Genomic DNA, 24,417 nt, shown 5'->3' with positions numbered 1-24,417 from the left:
GGTGTACTAAACACTGACTGTCAGCAGGAACTCAGCTGAGAGGGTTTAGACTTTGCCTTCACTAATATCATGTGCAATTGACTGCTATGGTAGAATGTCAATAATTTGTGTGATATCCAATAATGTATAGAATATAGTGGTTTATGCAATGCCATAGTGCTTAGCATCGGTGTGTAATGGCGGAGTGTGCAGTGGCACATTGTTTAGATATTATGTGCCACAGCACTCTGAAAATTTGCATAGTATTTGGATGTTCTGTGTTATAGAACTGCGAGCATCTGCATAGTGTTTACATTTGTGTTCAATGGCATTTACAGTTTGTGCACAGTGCCATTGGGATGTGCTAGTTTTGTTTGATGTGGAGAACGTCTTGCCACCTGCTATGTCTCTTGATGTAAATTCTGTGACTGGCTCCACCCCTCTTGCACAGGCAGGCACCACAGAGACATGATGGGTATCTTATGGCAGCTCTGGCTCCCTGCAGTTGCTTTTCACACTCCGTGATTTCCTACATAAGTGCTCTTCTCTGGCTGCTCTTCCCCATAATGGACGAGAGCATTTAAACTAGCAAGGGTCACGCATGCCTTGTAGAATGAAGTGCCCATGCAAAGCCATGAATGAGTGGCTTGTTCTGCTGGGCATGAGTGGACCTTACTGGTGCATGCCTAGTAGACATGCACTTGTCCACAGCCAGGAGCTCTGCAAGAAGAACAGGGTCCTGTGTCAGAACAATGGGCACAATAAGGAGCCTGGAAGTCTCTGGACCATACAAAGAAAGGCTTTCAACTACTGAGGTAAGTATAAAAAATGTACTCCCTTCCCCATTACAGGTTTGTTTAAAATATGTTTCTTACTGGGGCCTCTTTTCAGCCTGAGTGTGGTGGATGCAGTCAAACATTGGTGCACTCTTACCAGTGACTGACAATGTGTGTGGTTCAGTTTAGTCCGTTTAGCCATGAAATAATAAAGTTATGTTAAATCCAAACACACCACTGTTTTTCTTGTGAAATTCCCAAAAAGTTTGATATGTCACATGACCCTCTTCCTATTGAAAAAACAAAAAGTTGGATTCAAAATGGCCAAATTCAAAATGGCCACCATGGTCACCACCCATCTTGAAAAGTTTCCCCCCCTCACATATACTAATGTGCCACAAACAGGAAGTTAATATCACCAACCATTCTCATTTTATTAAGGTATATCCATATAAATAGCCCAACCTGTCTATTGTTTTGCTCATTCTCATATGTTTTCCTAGTAGAAAGCTGTAATTATCTAGCTTCTTAGTGCACAGCAATGTAGAATGGAAGAGAAACAGTTATTGATCAGCAGACCTCATGGCAATCACACCAAGAAGAACTGTTGAAAACATTCACTTCATCACCATAGAAACACCAAGAAAGATTTTTAGGTAAGGATCAAGGCGTTTTATTATACACGCGTGGCTATTCTCTAAGGCTTACATTCAGACCAGTGTTACCCAGTTGGCAGCACAAAGAGAAGAGAAAGTCTCCTCCCACTCCCATCTCTTATATAAACTTCTTCTCTGGTCACAGGCGGTGCCATCTGAACATCACATGTAGCTGTCTCCCATTCATAGTCTTTGCCTCTTTGCAGTGCTTCCTTATCCTGCTACTTTCACTTTCACTGTCTGGGCGGGCCTGCTGTATAACTTTCTATTCCCAGCCAAAATTTCATTTCTCAAGAAATGCTTTGTCCTCCTGAGTTTCAGTATCATCACAGGAAATACTGGTACAGACCGGTTCTGTGTCTCTTTCAGAAGACCCGGCAATAACAAGAAATCTCGCCACAATGATTTGCTCTCATTTTTATAGTATACTAAAAAGCTCTTAATATATATATAGGAATACAGAGTACAGAATTATTAGGCAAATGAGTATTTTTACCACATCATCCTCTTTATGCATATTGTCTTACTCCAAGCTGTATAGGCTCGAAAGCCTACTACCAATTAAGCTTATTAGGTGATGTGCATCTCTGTAATGAGAAGGGGTGTGGTCGAATGACATCAATACCCTATATCAGGTGTGCATAATTATTAGGCAACTTCCTTTCCTTTGGCAAAATAAGGACTTAACAGGCTCAAAAAAGTCAAAAATAGTGAGATATGTTGCAGAGCACTCTTAAAATTGCAAAGCTTCTGAAGCGTGATCATCGAACAATCAAGCGTTTCATTCAAAATAGTCAACAGAGTCGCAAGAAGCGTGTGGAAAAACCAAGGCGCAAAATAACTGCCCATGAACTGAGAAAAGTCAAGCGTGCAGCTGCCAAGATGCCACTTGCCACCAGTTTGGTCATATTTCAGAGCTGCAACATCACTGGAGTGCCCAAAAGCACAAGGTGTGCAATACTCAGAGACATGGCCAAGGTAAGAAAGGCTGAAAGACGACCCCCACTGAACAAGACACACAAGCTGAAACGTCAAGACTGGGCCAAGAAATATCTCAAGACTGATTTTTCTAAGGTTTTATGGACTGATGAAATGAGAGTGAGTCTTGATGGGCCAGATGGATGGGCCCGTGGCCGGATTGGTAAAGGGCAGAGAGCTCCAGTCCGACTCAGACGCCAGCAAGGTGGAGGTGGAGTACTGGTTTGGGCTGGTATCATCAAAGATGAGCTTGTGGGGCCTTTTCGGGTTGAGGATGGAGTCAAGCTCAACTCCCAGTCCTACTGCCAGTTTCTGGAAGACACCTTCTTCAAGCAGTGGTAGAGGAAGAAGTCTGCATCCTTCTAGAAAAACATGATTTTCATGCAGGACAATGCTCCATCACACGCGTCCAAGTACTCCACAGCGTGGCTGGCAAGAAAGGGTATAAAAGATGAAAAACTAATGACATGGCCTCCTTGTTCACCAGATCTGAACACCATTGAGAACCTGTGGCCCATCATAAAATGTGAGATTTACAAGGAGGGAAAACAGTACACCTCTCTGAACAGTGTCTGGGAGACTGTGGTTGCTGCTGCATGCAATGTTGATGGTGAACAGATCAAAACACTGACAGAATCCATGGATGGCAGGCTTTTGAGTGTCCTTGTAAAAAAAAGGTGGCTATATTGGTCACTGATTTGTTTTGTTTTGTTTTTGAATGTCAGAAATGCATATTTGTGAATGTTGAGATGTTATATTGGTTTCACTGGTAAAAATAAATAATTGAAATGGGTATATATTTGTTTTTGTTAAGTTGCGGTAACGATCGGTGTCAGCACACAGAGAGAATCTGATCATTGATGATCTGCAGAATCATCAACAATACAGATGTATACTTGATTATGGATGATTTGCAGAATCACCAATAATACAAGTATGACTAACCTCTGGACACCTAATAAAGTGTAAGTGTTTGGTTTAACTGTAGGCTATCTCCCGTGAGGTGGGAGATACAGGCAGCTTGGCCGAGAACCAACTGAGGGGCAGGTGGCTCTGGGAAGTGCAGGGACTATCTCCTTGAGAGAGGGAATAGTGAGAACCTGGCAACCAGGGATATCTGGATATCAGATATAGACTGTACTGCAGCCAGGGGACTCCAGGAGAAGAGGCCACTAGCTGCTAACAGGCCGGACTCTCTGAGGAGCAGGAGTCCTAGTTGCAACTGACACTTGGTGGAATTGTGTCACTGCTAGTACAGATAGACTGAGCACTCAAGGGGTGAGTGACTGCCTGGAAGGTCGGGCAGGCCAGGTCGGCAACACACGAGCAGATAAGGTACAGAGACAGAAGGCTGATTCGGTAACCGGGTACAGGCAGGGTCTGGCAACAGGTAGGCAGATATGCAGAGGTACTGAATCAGAAAGCAATAGAGAGGTCGACAGAGCAAATAGTCATAACAGAAATAGAGCAGAGTCCTAGTCTGAGGTGTGAGGTCCGTGGTCTCGACACCCAGGAACTAGTCTAAAGTAGAACACAGTTATGACACAGTAATCCTAAGCTTGGGTGTGAGATCCTTGGTCACAACACCCCGGAACTGGTCTAAAGTATAACACAGCAATGACACAGTAACCCTAAGCTTGGGTGTGAGGTCCTTGGTCACAACACCCTGGAACTGGTCTAAAGTATAACACAGCAATGACACAGTAATCCTAAGCTTGGGTGTGAGGACCTTGGTCACAACACCCCGGAACTGGTCTAAAGTATAACACAAGCGTAATCTGGCTAAGTGTGAATTCCCAGGTCCAGCTGGTTCTAACACACTGTGGGATCTGACTGAGGTATGAGTGCTCACACATAAGTATTCGCAACGGCAGACAACCTGAGACTGACCAGCGAGATCTATATATAGTGCAGCGCTCCTCAGCGCCGCCCAGCACCACTCAGACAATCAACAGCTGCGCTGGGATCAGCTGATCGACCTGATCAGCTGATCCCTCTCCTACTGGCATAAAGGTCCTGCCTCCCAGCGCGCGCGCGCGTAGCTCTCCATCTGTGTGCACTAGAAGGCTCAGACAAACCAGACGCATGCTGCTGTGCGGAAACCGCTGGTCTGAACGCGGAGACAGCCGCCCCGCTGCCAGACCGCGCAGCGCATCTCCGCAATCCATAAATAATTATGCACAGTAATAGTCACCTGCACACACAGATATCCCCCTAAAATAGCTAAAACTAAAAACAAACTAAAAACTACTTTCAAAAATATTCAGCTTTGATATGAATGAGTTTTTTGGGTTCATTGAGAACATGGTTGTTGTTCAATAATAAAATTATTGCTCAAAAATACAACTTGCCTAATAATTCTGCACTCCCTGTATAAAGGATATAAACACAATTCAATTATGAAGACTATATCAATTATTTCCACAGAACAAACAAGCTTTATTCATGACTTACAACACAGACACATGATATAATAAGATACATTTGCTACACTAACACTTTGACCCTGTGGTTATAGCTGATAATGCATAGATATACACATAATTGACTGTTGTTGCTAAATAAACATTCCCACATTTCCTCTATGCTTAGTGCCAGCTGTGTTCCTTCTTTGTGCACTGGGGAGATTGGTTGGGGGCATTTCACCGTATTTGTTCTCCTTGTGTTTCCTCTGGGTGTAGAGCCAATTTTCTCTCAGGTTGACCTAGCCTGTAGGATACTTCACCATATACCAAATGCCATTGCCTGTAATTCCAATTCAGGATTTTACTGTACCCTAACCTAGTTAGCAGAGATTGCAAATTTTTCAAGATTATTACTGATAACAACTACTGTCCTTGGTTGGCTCAGTTTTATGTTGCATGCTATTTGCAACAAACTCCGAAAAATTATCAACTACGTAATCATCCCAGCTCCTTGGTAAGGGCTGTAAAATCCCGACTTCAATTAACACAAGCCCACACACAGCGCAGTTCCCCTGTGCACTATGTGCATACCGGAACTAAAGTGGCAAGTGGAGGGGGCGAACATAAGGATGGGCAGAGAGGAGGAAGAAATGCCACTTCCTTCCCGCCTATTGTCACAGACGATTGCGGGGACGCAGGCGCGTCCTGTAACCGCCCGTGAAGAAAAGAACGATCGCACTCGATTCCTGCATCGATTGCGCTTCAGATCAATAGAACCAAGATTTGATGTGTAGTATTCCTCTGCCTAGGAACAGCTGGGGGATCTGTCTTAGCTGAAGTGACAGCCTGGGGGGAAGGTGTTAATTAGCTTGGACATATTCCCTGTGGAAGGCACAATTTCCCTTTTGGTTCTGGGAACCAGGTGACACTTAGCTGATCTCATGGAGATGTTAATTAACCAAAGGATGCCTAGGTGCAGCCAAGCAGGCTACGAATCCACGGGGGGTCTTGACACTTTGCTCCCTAGTAAAGATCAAAGGAAAGTCAGCTGTTAGCAGCTAGAACACAACCTCAGTCTCATGGCATAATCCATAACTTCCCAGATCTGTCATATTTCTGGGGTTCCTGAGATGGCAGCTTCGCCAAACGTGGGGGAAGTGTAGCATGAGCCCCGGTGCTGGTTCTGAGGAAGTTTCAGAACATTCTGAGGTAAGGACTGCCAGTTAGGCAGTTTGAAAATGCCCTGATGATACCACAGGGGTCCCACCCCTCATGTCTGGTATCAGGGCGCTGGGTAAATCGAGACAGACCTGAAAATGTTAATAAATCTGCCCTGACCTGTACGGTTCTGTGAGATAGAGCCCATATATGGGTAGATATGATTTCTAGCCCCAGTACAAGGGGAGGGCTCATCTCATCTTTGAAGGGGGTGTATGGCTCCCCGCCCTCACTCCCTCCTACTGAAGCAGGGGCATAAGAATGGCTGAGGACCCAAACTCAGTGTCCTCCACACTGAAACATCTTGCACTCATCAGATGCCAGCTCGAGGATATGCTGGCATCCACCTGGTCTGAACTCTGAACTCTGGACTTTGAAACCAAGAACTTTATGATTCTTCCCACAATAAGGACATCTTTCCAGGAACTAAGTATTTTTCTCCCTTCTTTTATTTTTCATACTGGCTATTACTGTTTTAATAATTGTTGATTTTAATAATTGTCTGTATATATTAATTATTTATATTGCTGTGAATAAAAGACTTCCTCCAAGTCATTCACTGTTTCGCTACCCTGCTTATCAGCACACACAGAAATGATCCCGGGTCTCTGAAGATACGCTACTGTTTGTTTGTTGTTGGCTAGACAGAATATCGTCTGTTTAACCGTTTTATCCGCAGGATTAGTCAGTCAGTTAGTGGGCCCCACGGTCCCATGATAACCGCGGTGGTGGCAGTTTACTCTGAACCAGTGGGTGAAGTGGTAATCACCCGTGTCTCACAGGCTCCCTTCTGAGTTGTCTGCGGCTAATTCTTAACGGTTCCTGCGCATTGACTGCGACCAGAGTTCGCACGATCTGTGCGCTGGCACCGTTTAGAAGGCTAAGTGCGGTCAGCCACTAGGGCTCCAGTGACAGTGTTAGGCAGCGGTTGGGATCTGTGTTGTGCTGAAAGTATCTACGATAGCGCTAGCGCTATCGAGAAACGAACTAATTCGTTGGTGTAGCTGGAAGGCAATATATTTTTTATATATATACAGAGAGACTGTGTAGCCAGTACCCCTCCCCAAAAGTTTTATTTTATTTGGCGTGGAAATGTCCGGGAACTACAAGAAAATGTGCCTGGCGGACCTGCAAAATCTTTGCCAAGAGAGAGGTATTGATGTCGGCCGCAAGAAACAAGGGGACCTGGTAACGGAATTGTTTCAATGGGATACCCAGCAACTGCAGGAGCTGGATGTGTCTGCTGAGGTAGACGCTGACCCATCTGACTCAAGGCAAGGGGAACCAGAGACTGAGACTCCTGACCGTACAGAGGTTGTGCATCCTGAGGGCCCTGCATCAACAGTTACGCAGGAGAATGTCAGTGTGGACCCCAATCCCAGAGTTTCTGAAAGTACTCGCCTGGAACCGGCCAGTACTGGACTGTCCGTTTGTACTGATCCGCAAATGCAGCAGGCATTACAAAAGCTGATGGAGACTGACCTGGACAAGTACCTGCAGTACATGCGTGAGGAACGCCAATCTGCAGAACGCAAGGCTGCTGCTGCTGCTGCAGAACGCCACGCGGAGAGGGATGCCGCTGAGCAACGACAGCATGAGCTAAACATGGCAAAAGTGCAACAGGCCAGCCGGAGTTCACCGCCCAGCCTCCCTGCTGAAGGAGCTGCACCACCCGTAAGTGCAAAGTTTAAATTTGCTAATATTGAAAAAGACACAGACATTGACTTGTTTTTGCGGTCTTTTGAAAAAGCATGCCGTCAGTATCGTCTGTCCCAAGACCAGTGGGCCAGACATCTGACACCTTTGCTGCTCTACAAAGCGCTTGATGCCTTCGCAGAATTGCCTGCGGAGAAGGATAATGATTATGCTGCTATAAAAGACGCTATCATTACTAAGTACCAGCTGACGCCAGAAGCCTATCGGAAAAAGTTCAGGGCCTGGCAGAAAAAGCCTTCTGATTCGTACCGAGATGTGGCCAGCAGCTTGCTCACCACACTCCGGCAGTGGACACTAGGCCTCACCAAAGGGTCTTATGATGTCCTGGAGGACTTGATAGTCCTGGAACAATTTCTGAACATTTGCCCTGCTGATGTACGCCAGTTTGTGCTAGAACGCAGGCCGGCTTCAGCAACTGTCGCTGCAGACCTTGCTGAGACTTTTGCAACTACCCGGGTGGTTGATACCCGCAGAACTGTCCCATCCAGCTGGAGAGGAGGTCAGCCCCATACCTCAGCAGACCCTCCTGCCCCTGTGAGCCGTCCGCCCCAGAGGCCACCCAGCGCAGCTGCTGCACCCAGGCCTGCAGCGCCTGGAGAGGTCACCTGTCACTACTGCCGCCAGCCCGGACACATGAAATTCGACTGTCCGGAGCGGAGACAGACACCACCAGCACCTGGATCATCTGCATCACCTGCACCTCACCCACAGCAGAGGCAGCCCGCCAGCGAACCACAGCCTGGATCATCAGATTTTGTCCTGTTTGCCCGCGGAAAGGAAATCCGCGACCGAACCGACCAGCAGCAACTTGTTAGAGTGAACGGCAAAGTTGTCACCGGATTTCGAGACACCGGAGCTGACATCACGTTAGTTCACTCCCATCTTGTGCCAAAGGAGAGCATCAGCTCCAGCCGATCCCTTGCCCTTACTGGAGTAGAGGGCACCCTTTTTCACATAGCCCACGCGACAGTGAAGCTGGATTGGGGAGTGGGAGGAATCCAAGAAAGGGTTGTTGGGGTTATGAAGGATCTCCCAGTCCCTGTGTTGCTGGGGACTGATTTGGGCAAGCTTGTGTCCTACTATGAACCTGCCACGACCGCCTTGTCGCTCACGGAAGGAGACGGACCCTCCACCCACCACCAGGTACTTTATACACTTGGGGGAGCACCAGGGGGAGGTGGGTTGAATGTGCCCAGTTCAAGGGTACCAGGTTCAATAGTGCCTGCTTCAAAGGCACCTGAGTTTGATGTACAGACTGTCTGTTGTGATGATGCTGTAACTGTACCTGAGTTTACTGTACAACCTGTCTGTAATGAAAAAATGTCTATACCTGTCAATGTCATTACTGCATGCAATGATGATTTGAGTAATGTCCGTCTGTGCCATTCTGACAGTGTACCTGTGCTAGCAGTACCGCGCAGCTGCACTGCTCAGAACCCGAGCTCAGAACAGGTGGAGGGGGTTCCGGCCTCCTCCCCCTCCTCTGACCGCAGGGATGAGACCTTTCAGCCGCTGGCCTCGTGTGACATGAGCCAGTTGGCTGAAACTGACAGCGCCGTATTCTCAGCCGCACTACAAAGTGACCCAAGCCTGGAGGTGCTCAGGCAGCAAGCCGCTGAGCCCCTCGCAGACGGGGCCGCTTTCAAGGTGTACTGGGAAGGTGGGAGACTGTACAGTAAGTCTGTACAGCCCCCTACAGGTAGATCCCACGCGAATACCAAGTGGCTTGTGGTCCCGAGTGCGTTCAGGGGACATGTGCTGAAATCCGCACATGGTAATCCTCTGACAGGGCACTCGGGTGTCCGCAAGACACTCGCCGGTATTCGGAACCAGTTTTATTGGCCCCGGATGAACAGGGATGTAGCAAACTACTGCAGGGCATGTGCCGTCTGTCAGGAGCTGGGAAGGTCCAGGGATTCCCGCGGGGTTCCCTTAGGTCCACAGCCACTTAGCAGGGGAACCCGGCGTGGGCTGGCTGTTGACCTAACCAACCCACTGCCCGTTGTCAGCAGTCACGGCAGACACCACGTCCGACTGCAGTGGCGCAAACGCCCTGTCCAGAACGGTCCATGTTGGGTCAACCCTGAGGGTAGCAGACCGCGACCGGTCCAGGGGAACCGAGCCACAGGCTCCAATAGGTTTTCCCGCCGTACCGGCAACTCGAGGCCCGTCAGCCAGGTTAGCGGCGCCGCCACACATCTTGCGGATGAGTGGCTGAGCCGCAGACAAGGGGGAGGGCTGTCACGGACGATTGCGGGGACGCAGGCGCGTCCTGGAACCGCCCGTGAAGAAAAGAACGATCGCACTCGATTCCTGCATCGATTGCGCTTCAGATCAATAGAACCAAGATTTGATGTGTAGTATTCCTCTGCCTAGGAACAGCTGGGGGATCTGTCTTAGCTGAAGTGACAGCCTGGGGGGAAGGTGTTAATTAGCTTGGACATATTCCCTGTGGAAGGCACAATTTCCCTTTTGGTTCTGGGAACCAGGTGACACTTAGCTGATCTCATGGAGATGTTAATTAACCAAAGGATGCCTAGGTGCAGCCAAGCAGGCTACGAATCCACGGGGGGTCTTGACACTTTGCTCCCTAGTAAAGATCAAAGGAAAGTCAGCTGTTAGCAGCTAGAACACAACCTCAGTCTCATGGCATAATCCATAACTTCCCAGATCTGTCATATTTCTGGGGTTCCTGAGATGGCAGCTTCGCCAAACGTGGGGGAAGTGTAGCATGAGCCCCGGTGCTGGTTCTGAGGAAGTTTCAGAACATTCTGAGGTAAGGACTGCCAGTTAGGCAGTTTGAAAATGCCCTGATGATACCACAGGGGTCCCACCCCTCATGTCTGGTATCAGGGCGCTGGGTAAATCGAGACAGACCTGAAAATGTTAATAAATCTGCCCTGACCTGTACGGTTCTGTGAGATAGAGCCCATATATGGGTAGATATGATTTCTAGCCCCAGTACAAGGGGAGGGCTCATCTCATCTTTGAAGGGGGTGTATGGCTCCCCGCCCTCACTCCCTCCTACTGAAGCAGGGGCATAAGAATGGCTGAGGACCCAAACTCAGTGTCCTCCACACTGAAACATCTTGCACTCATCAGATGCCAGCTCGAGGATATGCTGGCATCCACCTGGTCTGAACTCTGAACTCTGGACTTTGAAACCAAGAACTTTATGATTCTTCCCACAATAAGGACATCTTTCCAGGAACTAAGTATTTTTCTCCCTTCTTTTATTTTTCATACTGGCTATTACTGTTTTAATAATTGTTGATTTTAATAATTGTCTGTATATATTAATTATTTATATTGCTGTGAATAAAAGACTTCCTCCAAGTCATTCACTGTTTCGCTACCCTGCTTATCAGCACACACAGAAATGATCCCGGGTCTCTGAAGATACGCTACTGTTTGTTTGTTGTTGGCTAGACAGAATATAGTGTGTTTAACCGTTTTATCCGCAGGATTAGTCAGTCAGTTAGTGGGCCCCACGGTCCCATGATAACCGCGGTGGTGGCAGTTTACTCTGAACCAGTGGGTGAAGTGGTAATCACCCGTGTCTCACAGGCTCCCTTCTGAGTTGTCTGCGGCTAATTCTTAACGGTTCCTGCGCATTGACTGCGACCAGAGTTCGCACGATCTGTGCGCTGGCACCGTTTAGAAAGCTAAGTGCGGTCAGCCACTAGGGCTCCAGTGACACCTATAATCAATGTTCTGCTCAGGATGACTGAGCAGAACTGGGGTCACAGGTGGCTCTGGAGGGGGAGGATGGTGCTGTGACATATGTTGCAGCACTGCTAATAAAACAGTATTAAAAGTATATTAGGGGTAAAACTGAGTCAGGGGTACTTTAAGTAAACCTGAAATGAAAATAATAATAATAAAAAAAAAAAAATACTTGTCTTGTGTAAGTAGAGGGAATCCTGTGGATAATCCTCGAGCCCACCATTCCTGCACAGGGTCTCTCTGAATTTATCTGACAAGAGTCGGTCTGATATGCTTCCATGCCCGCACTCCCGTCCGCGTAGAAGTGCGGCCATACTGTGCATGCACGAGTACTTCAGGGGCGTTGCTAGGATCCTAAGAGATCAGGGGCACTTTTCACCTTCTATTGGACCACCTCCCATGCTCCTATAGGCCTCCCATTCAGGCATCACAACTCCCAGCATGCCCCCATAGAACAACCACAACTCTCTGCATGACCCCATAAGGGTCACAACCCCCAAGCTTGGCACCACAGCTTGGGACCCCCAAGCTTGGCACCACAGTACTCAGTATGCTGACAGAGGAACCACAGCACCCAGCATACCCCCCAAAGCACCACAGCTCCCAGCATGCCCACCATTGAGGCACCACAGCTGACTGGGGGACATCCAGGGCACCCCAAAAAAAGATCCAGGGCACGTGTCACTGATCTTTTTGGCAAGCAACACCCCTGAGAGTAAGGCCTGTGCAGTAGCACAAAGCCGCTTGTGCACAGCTTTTTTTTATCCATTCACAGACAAAAGTGTGGCCCCAAAAGAAGAGAGGACATATTTCTGGAGCATCCAGAATTACCACTACTTTGGTAAGTATCCATTTTATATTTTACCTTTATTTCTTTACAGGTTTGCTTTAAAAAGACATCCAGCATTTCAATGGACATAAACACAATAGAAATAAACATGTCTGATTCCGTAGACCACTCCCTACATGCATATATATATATATATATATATATATATATATATATTTTTTTTTTTTTTTACTTTGTTTTATTGATCCTAGGTCCATACAAGATGGTGGCACTTAGCACTGTGAATACTGAGGGCGGAAAGATCTCCTGTGAGACGCCTGAAGGAACGGTTATCAATATCAACATCAATCAGCGCTCCTTCCTGGATTGCATGCTGGATGCTATAAAGACGGTTAAAGTAGTGAAGAAAGCAAACGGAGAGAGCAAACCAGCCAGACAGACTGGTTCCGGAATAGCCTTGGGAGTTGGGGTAACTATACTGCGTGTTTTTCATTTCACTTAAATTAGTATATTTTTTCTTGTTTTTGGCCCTCTAAACCTAAGTGTGTCTTATAGTCCGAAAAATACGGTACACTGAACAAGGTGAGACTAGATTTACTTGTCCCCTTTGTGCATTGCAAAGCATGACATGGGACTAGGAGGATGCTGTGTGTACAGGGACAGGGAACTGGTTAAAGGGAACCTGAGATGGGCCGTGTGTGTGTAATTATACCTACCTACCTATTCCTCACCGGCTGCTCCTTTCTCTTGTAACTACCCCCGGCAGTAGTTCTGCGCCTGCACAGTCCGCCACGGCCCACGTGGCCACAATTGACAGCGGCAATTTGCACAGCCGCAGTAATGCCCCGCGGTCGGCCTGAATACCGAGCGGCGAGAGCGGAACAGCAGCGAGGGGCGAAGCGGTCGGCGTAGGACAGTCGGCTGCAAGGGGCTGGAGAAAGCCCCAGGTGAGTAAAGCTCATTTTGAGTATTTTCCCTGATAACTCCTTTAAGCCTGGTGCACACATCCAACTTTGACTAGCCAATCACCGACCAATTTTACCACTTTCATATGGTATGAGAGCTTACCTACACAACCTGTTCATAAAATTCAAAATCTGTTGACTCTCATTCTGCATGGAGTTGGCCAGTCATTGGTTAATAAAAATTGGATGTGTGTACCATGCTTCAGCGTTGGGGTCCTGCAAAGGTCAATACTAGGTCCAATCCCTGTCAATTTATGTACTTATGATATAGTAGATGGAGACAGAGTCATGTTGCCATCTTCACAAATTATGCAGAACTATAAACACTAAGCATGATAGTGACATTTTACAACATGCTGTCAGTATGGCCCCATTAAATAGGGCTTGGACTAGGACTACGGAACCAGATAGCTCATGGTGAATCCGCTGGTTTCGGTGCAGGGCAGAGATACCTGACAGCCGTTTCATGCTATGCACTTCTACGGAGGCTGTAACCAGGATCCAGCCCCCATAGAAGCGCATAGTGTGAAACGGCCGTCAAGCATCTGGACCCTGCAAAGATCGTATATTTAGCACCTTTATCGGTATGAAGCGTTTGTGATGTACATTATTTTGCCAGTTTATGATGTAACACAGCAAAAATAAATTTGAATAAATGTGTATACATGGCCACTTGTCACCAGGGGGCAGTGTGAGACAATAGCTGCTTTCAGTTTCTAGATCCTCTGCTCTGCAGAGAGAGATCAAAGCATTCCAAAGAATTTACAGCACAACAGTTCTGCCGACTGAAGTCAAATGCAGTGCACTTATCCCAAATGACAAAACTCTAATAATTGAAGCTGCTAATGGATTAAAGGATCTTGCTGTTGAGAATGAGGAACTATTCTGTATTTAAAATGGGAGAGCAGCAAAATAGCATACCCACTGTTGGCCGCTACTGCAATTGTTTTATACAGGTTTATGTAAATAATAATGGTATATATTGTATTTATTTTGCTTTAGGCCTCCTTCATCACTTTGGGCTGCATATGTGTCACCCTGTCCACCATACTTGCTGTTACTTTTCCAAGCCTGACAATCGCATATGCAGGGGTTCACTTTTGGCTGGGATTTCCGGTAAGTGTCATGTATGGCCAAATAAACTAATGTAAGCAAGAGCAAGAAACCTACACATGTGACTTTTTATGCACTGTAATTACTAAACAGATTTTTAGATACAAAGGAGACTTTTATGACGCTTCATCGAACGCTTCATTGAGTAAGCACAACATTTTTCATATATCTATCTAAAGATAGACGTATTGAACATTTTCTCTGAGCTGCAAAAATGGTGAGTCATCCTGAGGAACAATATAATGTTCTGCCAGGGGGAGCCTGCCAATCTTTAACACAGCAGGAATGCCTTAAAGGACACCTGGTCTAAGAGGTATATGGAGGCTGCCATATTTATTTCCATTTAAATAATACCAGTTGCCTGGCAGGCATGCTGATCTTTCATGCCTCAGTAGTGTCTGACTCGCACACCTGAAACAATCATGTGACAAATTCAGTCACACTTCAGTCAAATATCCAATCTGCATGCTTGTTCAGGGTCTATGGCTAAAGGTGCTAGAGGCAGAAGATCAGCAGAACAGCCAGGCAACTGGTATTGTTTAAAAGGAAATAAATATGGCAGCCACCATATCCTTCTCAGGTCAGTTGTCCTTTAAAGCAGACCTGCAACTTGAAAGGATACCCGAGTTAAACCTAAAGTGTTCCCTTGTACTTACCTGGGGCTTCTTCCATCCCCAGTAGTCTTGTAGGTCCTGGCCCTGGGCTACCCTCTTGCTCCTCTTCTTTGATCAGCTGTTCAGCCCAGTAAGTACACAGGTTAGCTAATTTGCGCACCACTGCGCATGCACTGGCCCAGTTGCGTGCCTTCTTGATCATGCCCCCTACATTGTGTGCATATGCAGTATGTTAAGACTCTTGACTGTCCATGGGAGCACAATCAAAGAGGTACACTGCCGGGCTAGCGCATGCGCAGAAGTGCGTGACTTAGCTTAGTCATGCACTTTACCGGGCGGCACAGCAGTTACAGTAAGAGGACTGCCCAGCCCAGGACCTATAAGACTGTGTAAGTAAAAGAGGACACTTTAGGTTCAACTCGGGTATCCTTTAAAAAAGAAAGTTTGATACGTCAGTAGGGAGAAGCCTCTGGATGCTCCCAAAGGCTTCCTCAATCCTCCACAACCACTCCGCTGCTGGCCAGGACCCTCTTCATCTTTGCCGCTAGGCTCACTTCTGTGAACAAGCGTGGCCGCACCGTGCAGATACTACTGGGTTCGTACCTGCGCAGTACCACTGAGCCAGTTGTGCATGGAGGGGAGCACAGCCTTGAGCAATTTTTAACATTAAATATAGTTTTAGAGGGTCCCAGTTTAGTGTAGGAGGCCTAACCAGAGCCAGGCTTCCCCTACTGAGGTTAGCATCTAAATTTTTTTCGCTGGTTAGAGTTACCATTTAAGGAACTGCATTTAAACTCTTGATACGACTCACTTTGCAGGTACAGAAAAGGTGTTTTTTAGTAATCTTTCAGGACAGACTATGAACTCTCTCAATTGTTCCGTACCCTGTTCTCTCCTGTGCTTCTGGCATGGCCAGTTTCCACTTGTGCCGGCATCTCCATGACAGACCCAGGACTTGGTCTGATGTGAGTACACATTTGAATATCTCTAGCCGTGCCATGCAGAGCTATGTGGATTCACATGTGTAACGCCAAACAATGCTGCTGACTTCTGCTTTTTGATTTCAATAGGCTGCAATTTACCCGTTTCAATACGTGTGCAGAAAATCACCCCTAGTGGAAACAAGCCCTTATTTTGTTTGTTTTCTATCTGTACAACACCTGCCCCATGTGCTTTTACATTGCATGTATACTATTGAGGTCGGAAGATTACATACACTTAGGGCAGGTATGTCTATCTCCAATCTTTAAGGGCCGAGGTCCTCACATATTTTTGGCACAACTCAAATTGATTGATGGGACTGAATCAGGAAAGGTGTGGCTCATCAAGTAGAACACATCTCTCCATTTCCCTGTCCAGCCTAAACACTGGTATGGATCTGGCCCTCGAGGACTGGAGTTGGACATCCCTGCCTTGGGGTGAATGCTTTAAAGGGAATCCTTACTAAAACCTTACTGGAAAAAAAAAAACAGAAGTGGATCCGAGATGAAAAACTAACTATAAAAAGTAACTTGTCTATATATTGTATCTAAAGTGTAGATAGTTTACACAGCAAATCTAGCTGCAAACAGCTTCAATAGTTTATGATTAGTTATTCCTGTGATACAATGAGGGCAGTCATGTTCTGTTTGTCACAGGCTGAGGGCTGGAGATCAGCTTGCCTGTGTGTAATGTGACAAATTCAGTCCCCTCTCCTCCTCCCTCCCTCCCCCCCCCCCTCATCTGCCTCTGATAACTCTGGCTAGTAACCTCCTCCTGCCCAGACTGAGCTCCCATAAGCCCTTGTTACCTGGGACTGAGTGCCAAGGCACTCTAAAAAGCTGTGGGCGAGCCTTGTTTAGTTTATAGGGAATTAGAGTATTAAAACAAAACAAAAAAGGTATTTGGTTTGAGGAATGCCCTATAAACTATACGAAAGGAACACAATTATGCAATGAGTAAAAGTTTATCTCGGATCCACTTTAAGGACAGGGAAGGCTCTTGGTCCTACAGAGCCATCCCGTTCCTATCCTCATCCCCTCGTTCCCCTGCAGGCCCTTCCATTTAAATCTCCCGCCGCAGTAGGCTTCGTAAGTCCGGGTGCTCCCAAAGATGGGAGGCTCTGTAGTGCGCACGCAATTGCATGAGAGAAGGCTTTCGCGCATGCGCAGTATGGAGTGGCCCAAGACTTCCAAAGCCCACCCAAAGCAGAAGAGAGCAGTCTCCGACCCATCGGTCAGAGACTGCTAACGGGGAGCGAGTGAAAGAACCCCGGGATGAGGAGAGGAACAGAAAGGCTCTATAGCACCAAGAGCCTTACCCCTCCTTAGATATCTGTTTGCTTGTTTTTTAATACTTCGCTTCAGACTCCCTTTAACCACTTCAGCCTAACTGGAGAAAATTTTTCGTCCAGTTAGGTGCGCGCACTCCTGCGGCCCCCCGTGCGCGCTCCCACTACCGGCCGTTAACCCAGCGAACAGTGAAAGGGATTATAGATCCCTTTCACTGATCGGACCCCCCAGAGAAAAGCCGACAGCGTCTCTCCAGACGCTGCAGCCTTTCTGCATTTCAAAAAGTTACCCTGCTTCAATCTTCTTCCTGGGAGCGAGCTCGATCACTCCCAGGACTATTTGACTGTGGCCATCTTGTGGCCAAATAGTAAATCTACACCCACATACATTTTACAATACACAAACACTTTTTCACATTAAAAAATAACTGATTACCTCCCACACCAAAAATTACTCACATACAATGTTTAATTTAAAACATTTTTTTTACAGTAATAAAAAAAAAACCATAAATAGTTACCTAAGGGGCTGAACTTTATAAATATGCATGTCAAAGGAGTGTATTAATATATATTTTTTAAATTATGGGCTTGTAAATAGTGATGGACACAAATTGAAAAATTGCACTTTTACTTCCAAATAAAATATCGGCGCCATACATTGTGATAGGGACATCATTTAAATGGTGTAATAAGCGGGACAAATTGGCAAATAAAGTACATGGGTTTTAATTATGGTAGCATGTATGAATTTCAAACTATAATGGCCAAAAGCTGAGAAATAATAATTTTGTTCCATTTCTTTCTTAATATTCCTGTTAAAATTGATTTAGAATAAATTAATTTTCAGCAAAATGTATCACCCACAGAAAAAACAAGATAGATCCATTCATTGCGCCAAGTAGTGATAAAGTTATTGGAAAATGAATGGGAGGTGAAAGTTGCTCAGATGCAAAAAAAATGCAACCCTGTAGGCTGAAGTGGTTAAACCTCACTATATGGCCCCTCCCCAGATTTTATGCTAATAGTAAAAGTCTAAATTTAGCATATCATTTAAAGGGAACCTGAGACGAATAGTTATTAAAGATTTACACATACCAGGGGCTTCCTCCAGCCCCCACCGCACCAAACGCTCCCACGCCGTCTTCCTCCACCTTTTCGTTGTCCCGGTAGAAGCCCTGTAAATGGCAGCTTATTTACACTGGACATAAAAAAAAGGAAATACATAGTTCTGCAATAAAAGTCATTGGATGACTTAATAACAACATCAAGAAGGTTTCACATCCAGTGTATATAAGTTATATTCTAAGTTTTTGTCAGTATACAGGAATCAGTCTGAGGAAGGCTTCATAGCCAAAAGCTTACTACTTTTCTTTTAAGTTAGCTAATAAATGGTATCATCATGATTCAAAACTTCTTGCATTTACTGATGGCTAACACAGTACAACACTCCACTGCTTCTTTGTATGTTGAGTCATGTGTTTACACAAGTGTTCAGCCTTCAGCTGTATGTCTGTAGCAATGGGCAGTATTTACAGTAAAAATGCTCAGTTGCCTGACAGTCATTATTTATTTTTATTTTTGTCTTAGATGCTCTGCCCTCTCTTAAAGTGAACTCTTGCATAGAGCAGAAGGAAAACATAGAGAAATGCACCCTGTATGTATTTAGAGAGTTTAGCCTGTCTAATTTACTGGATGCCCAAACTTCCGCTCCGGTGCCCAAATACCAATAAAATACATTGGCGTCTATGACGGTGCACAATTAGTCCACTTGCTGCAAGCGCCCAAATGTACTGCTTCGGTGTTTCATTGCTACCTGTGTGAGATTGCATCGCGTGGTTTGTACAATGCTCACATTCTCTAGATCAGCTTTGTGCTTCAAATCCGTATGTGACCACCATCTTGAGTGCCTATGGTATGGCGTCAGTGTATGAAATCGTTGTAACTGCCATTTGTGTATGAGACTGTTGTAACTGCCTCTTGGCCCCACTGGCAGTACTAAAATCTTTGCAGATTTGTCAGTAATTATAAATAAAATGTTTAAGAAATATAGCAATATCTAAGCATGCTGATTATAAAAGCAATGGATGGAGGGCTGTGATTATATTGTGGGTGATGAGACCTAGTTGTAGTAAATACTATCATTATCTCCACATTATCTCTAATCCTCAATTCTTCTATCCAACTTCCCCTTATAAAATGTATCTCTACATGATTGACTATTTGCAACAGTCCACACAGTGCTTTGAGGCCGGTTTCACACTGCATCTCTGCGGTAGCGGAGCGGTTTGGGGACCGCAACGCACCACCAAAAACGAAACTTTGGGGATTACTGTGTTAATACGTGGTAATCCCCGTCTGGCACCAGACCATACAGGAAGTGATGCTCTCTAGCACTCACTTCCTGTGACCGAATCGATGACATGCACGGGAGTGTATTGTTAAAATATGCTTCTGCGCATGCACAACGGGTGAAACTTGTGGTTGTCATTTTAAAATGCGTCGCCATAGACTCACATGACGGTTTGCCTCACGCCGCCGCAGGTAGTTGCAGGAGTCGCACGGTAAGTAGGTACATGCTCACTTCAGATCAGGGACTTCTGATGTACTGCGTTGTGTGTAGGGTGATATGCCTCATAAACTTATTGCCCTGGCATTTGGCTGCGTAAAATGCAGCATCGCGCCAGTGTAAAAGGCCCCTGTGTCTTCTGGGAGAAAAGCAGTATCATTTTTATTGTTTTAATTTTCCTAATATTACTTCCTATCTTGCAGTTTATGGCCTGTGGATTGCTGAATGTTGTGACCTACAAATATCCCAGTGCACTCTGGGTAAGTGGTCTGCGTATAGATTTACATATACTCTATATGCCATTTTCGTTTCAAAAAACACGAATGTATTGGAAGTAAAAAATCTTGTTCTATGAAAACTTCCACATGACTGTCTGTTTCACACACAAGAAAATTCAGTATTAGGGCCAATTCACACTTGCTGATCGCAAAACGCTAGTGATTTTGCTAGCGTTTTGCTCTGGCGTTTTTTTGACGATTAACGCCCAAAAAATTACTATTTACACCTGGCGATTTTTTAGTGATCGCGTTTTGCACTTCTATAGCACTAAAACGTGATCGCCGGGAAATCGCCTAAAAATGGTGCAGGCTACACGTTTGCGTTTAGCATTTTGGGGCGATTTGCTGCGATTAGCGCAAATCGCCCAAATGAGAATGAACCCATAGACTTGTATTACCCTAGCGCTTTGAAAAGCGCTAGTGTTTGAGCGTTTTGCCGAAATCGCCGGTAAAACGCTCAAGTGTGAATGGGCCCTTATAAACCAGTTCAAGATAAATAATTTCATTCAGTTATAGATAGAGTAGGAAACTTTTTCCTTCTTTCTCATTTTTGTTTATTCCCCCAGCCCATGTTCCCACTGAAAAAAAAATCCCCTCCCCCACTTCCTGTTCTGAAGATTTCCATTTCTTAACATGAACTCTGGTTGTCCTAAGGACAGAAAATGTGAAACCGCAACCTAACATTTGGTGGTGAGGGATATACAATTAAAGGGGCACTACAGCGAAAAATTGTAAAATTTAAAATATGTGCAAACATATACAAATAAGTACTTTTTTCCAGAGTAAAATGAGCCATAAATTACTTTTCTCCTATGCTGCTGTCACTTACAGTAGGTAGTAGAAATCTGACAGAAGTGACAGGTTTTGGACTAGTCCATCTCTTCATAGGGGATTCTCAGCAAGGCTTTTATTCTTTTTAAATATATTCCCAAAAAAGGATTTAAACAATGATGTAGGCCAGCTTCCCTGCTCCCTACACAGTTTTTTTGGCAGTTGGACAGAGCAACTGCCATTCACTAAGTGCTTTTGAAAATAAATACTATATATCTCTGAGAATCCCCTAGAAAGAGATGGGCTAGTCCAAAACCTGTCACTTCTGTCAGATTTCTACTACCTACTGTAAGTGACAGCAACATAGGAGAAAAGTAATATATGGCTCATTTTACTCTGGAAAAAATGTACCTCTAATTTGTATATGTTTGTACATATTTTAAATTTTACAGTTTTTCGCTGTAGTGCCCCTTTAAATATAAATTTGTGTGTGTCTGTGTTGAAGAGATTTGTCATGCCTCCAGTTAGGACAGTAAGATAGGTCAATGATGGATATAGCAATAACATTCTAAATACGTTCTACACATTGTACAAAGCATACAAATATATAGCTAGAAAGGAGGTGCCCCTTTGAGTTAGGGAGCTCACATGCATGCAAACAAATTGTATTTGATGCTAAAAGGGCACCGGAAGTGTGCTCAACAATACCGGTTGATTCACTAACATAATAGTGCGAGTAACCTCCTGTTACTCTCGCTATTTAATCGGTCTGCATGTTACACATGCTACTGGCAGTGTAATTAACATCACTCACCGGAGCGCACACGCTGCTGCTCTACTTTACACCCGCTCCACTTGTCCTTCCCTGTGCCCCTGTGGGTTCAGTCATTTTAAAGGACATGATCCACTTTGATTGGCCCAATAGGCTGCCTGTCCCGCTTGCTTGAAAAACACAGCCAAATGTCTGAAACTAGAGATGTCGCGAACCTCAAATTTTCGGTTCACGAACCCCGTTCGCGAACTTCCGCGGAAGGTTCGGTTCGCGCGAACGTTCGCGAACCGCAATAGACTTCAATGGGGAGACGAACTTTGAAAACTAGAAACACTTATGCTGGCCAGAAAAGTGATGGAAAACATGTTTCAAGGGGTCTAACACCTGGACCTCCAGGTGGCGGAGTGGGATAGACACCAAAAGTCCCGGGGAAAAATCTGGATTTGACGCAAAGCAGCGTTTTAAGGGCAGAAATCACATGGGGCTTGATTCACAAAGTGGTGCTAACCTACTTAGTGCGTCTAAAGTCTTTAGACTTGCTAACCAGGGTGCTAAGTAGGTTAGCACCGGATTTCTCAATCAGATTGCGTGCTAACTTTGCGCGCGCAAAGTTTTATGTCCCTTAGGCTTTAATGGGCACTTCGCACGGAGCGCCCTGCGCTCTGTGCAGTGCGCGCGTAAAGTTTTACGCGCGAAAAGCTTGTTTGGAAGTGCTAAGGGGGTTTTCACAGGCGTGCTAACAGTTAGCACCGCTTTGTGAATCAAGCCCATTGAATGCTAAATTGCAGGCCTAAAGTGCTTTCAAACATCTTGCATGTGTATACATCAATCAGGGAGTGTAATTAGAGTACTGCTTCAGACTGACACACCAAACTCACTGTGTAACGCACCGCAAACAGCTGTTTGCGTAGTGATGGCAGTGCTGGATAGAGATGTGGCGAACGTTTCCCGAACCGTTCGCCGGCGAACATCTCTAAATCCATGGGCCTCTTACTACTTCCGGGTCGCAATGTCCCGGAGTAGTACGCCTGCGCTGCCCGGCGGAGCGTGTCCTAGATCGCGCTCCCGTTGCCGGGCACTCTCTGCGCATGTGTGTGATGTCATGAGTGACGTCACGCTCATGCGCAGAGAGTGCCCGGCAACAGGTGCGCGATCTAGGACACGCTCCGCCGGGCAGCGCAGGCGTACTACTCCGGGTCATTGCGACCCGGAAGTAGTAAGAGGCCCAGAGAGGTTCGCCAGGCGAACTGTTCGGCCCAACACTAGTGCTGGACTGGTGCGCAACATGGCCAGAGTGCAGGCCGTGGCGGTTTTCCAGCACATATGTTCGCCGGGCTGTGGTAGCTCAATGATAGAACAACAGTGACTGTCCAGCTGATCAAATTTGCTCTGTCCACAATGAAGCAACGACCTTATTATCGTCTTGTATGTAGGTAGGCATAGTTAGGAGTCCCAGTATAGGTAGGTAGGCACAGGTAGGTGTCCCAGTATAGGCATACTGTCCAACAGTCCCGATTTGGGCGGGACTTACCCGGTTCCCGCCCCCTTGTCCCGGGTCCCGCCTACTCATTAACAAGTCCCGTTTTTACCATCCTTCCTGATAGGGACACATACCAGGTGTCTACCATGCTTGTCTTTTTAAGACAGGGGTCTGTCTAATTGTGCAAATACAAGCAGCTTATGTCCTGCGTGACATACACAGAGATCCCAGACCTCTCCTACTTCCCTCCCCTCTGTGTGTAGCTGTTAAGAGCTTTCTCCTCCCTCCAGCCAATAGAAACACAGAGGCAGCCCTGCCCACCCCGCCCCCACAAGCTCGTTCAGGCACTAGAGATGGGAAGTTCGGATCTTTTCAATGATCCGGATGATTCGAATCGGATCATTGAAGAGATCCGGATCTTTGATCCGAATCTCGGATCATTTTACTACCGAAGCATTCGGGGGTGAAATGAATAGCAGGACAGGTCTTTCCCTGCTGTGGACAGGAGAAGGGGAGGGGGGTGGACCAGGGCCGGATTTGTACTTTTTACCGCCCAAGGCCAACTATACCGTCTGTATGGTTGTTATCTCTGTGTGCCCCAATGAGAATTTTACTTACTTTCATTGGATGTCCCAGACAATAACTATTTCAGTAATACCAGTATAGATTATAAATTATGTTTTCCATAAGAACTTTTATGTTATGTTTGTCATCTCATTATTGATGGACCCATTGTGTACCCATGAGAGTTAGGCTGATGTGTACCTGCAGGATAGAGCTTACAGGTCTTGTAGGGATGACACAAGTACCGGACAGAGAGTTCAAAGGTTAAAGCTGTCCTTGTAGATAGGGATGACTGCATAGAACGTTCCTGCCCCTCAGTGAGCTGCCCCTAAATTTCTGGTGCCCTAGGCCATGGCCTATGTGGCCTTGCCAGAAATCCGGCCCTGGGGTGGACACACAGAGAAGGGGAGAAGATGGACAGAGGGCAGGGAGTGGACAGAGAAGGGAGGAGGGACGAGCAGAGAGCAGAAATGTTTGTTTGCACACAATACCCACATGCTGCAATCATGCTTTACATGTATTTCACATATATGTTCATCTGTGTACTTTGAAAGCAAACGTCGCAGTGAAAGAAAGCATTCCCCGAAGTGAAGTGCAGCTGTTTAGTGCCGAGTGCAGGAGGATCATATTGCCTTTCAATCACAGTGCCTGCAAAGTTACTGAGCTGTGCTGAGCCAAAAGTTTCCAATGTGATCACTGTGCAGCACTACAGAACAGCCAGCCTATAATGGGCAGCACATGGCAGCCAGTATGTGTGCTCTACACATATCTGGCAGTG

The 24,417-nt window shown here is 46.0% G+C and overlaps 1 protein-coding gene across 1 annotated transcript in view; it reads left to right on the top strand.

Annotated features, from left to right (window-relative positions):
* Positions 1–12,115: 12,115 nt before the first annotated feature.
* LOC137534229 (transmembrane protein 176B-like) overlaps positions 12,116–24,417 on the top strand; it is a 38,774-nt gene continuing 26,472 nt past the window's right edge. Inside the window, exons 1-4 of the mRNA XM_068255635.1 lie at positions 12,116–12,295; positions 12,496–12,713; positions 14,212–14,325; positions 19,978–20,034. Of these exons, the coding sequence (XP_068111736.1) occupies positions 12,507–12,713; positions 14,212–14,325; positions 19,978–20,034 (378 nt within the window). The 5' untranslated portion in view covers positions 12,116–12,295; positions 12,496–12,506. The remainder of the gene's footprint in view (positions 12,296–12,495; positions 12,714–14,211; positions 14,326–19,977; positions 20,035–24,417) is intronic.

Source organism: Hyperolius riggenbachi, chromosome 10, assembly GCF_040937935.1.
Source record: "Hyperolius riggenbachi isolate aHypRig1 chromosome 10, aHypRig1.pri, whole genome shotgun sequence".
Taxonomy (NCBI): domain Eukaryota; kingdom Metazoa; phylum Chordata; class Amphibia; order Anura; family Hyperoliidae; genus Hyperolius; species Hyperolius riggenbachi.
Note: the sequence above shows the minus strand (reverse complement) of the source record. Positions and strands in the feature narration are given on the sequence as shown.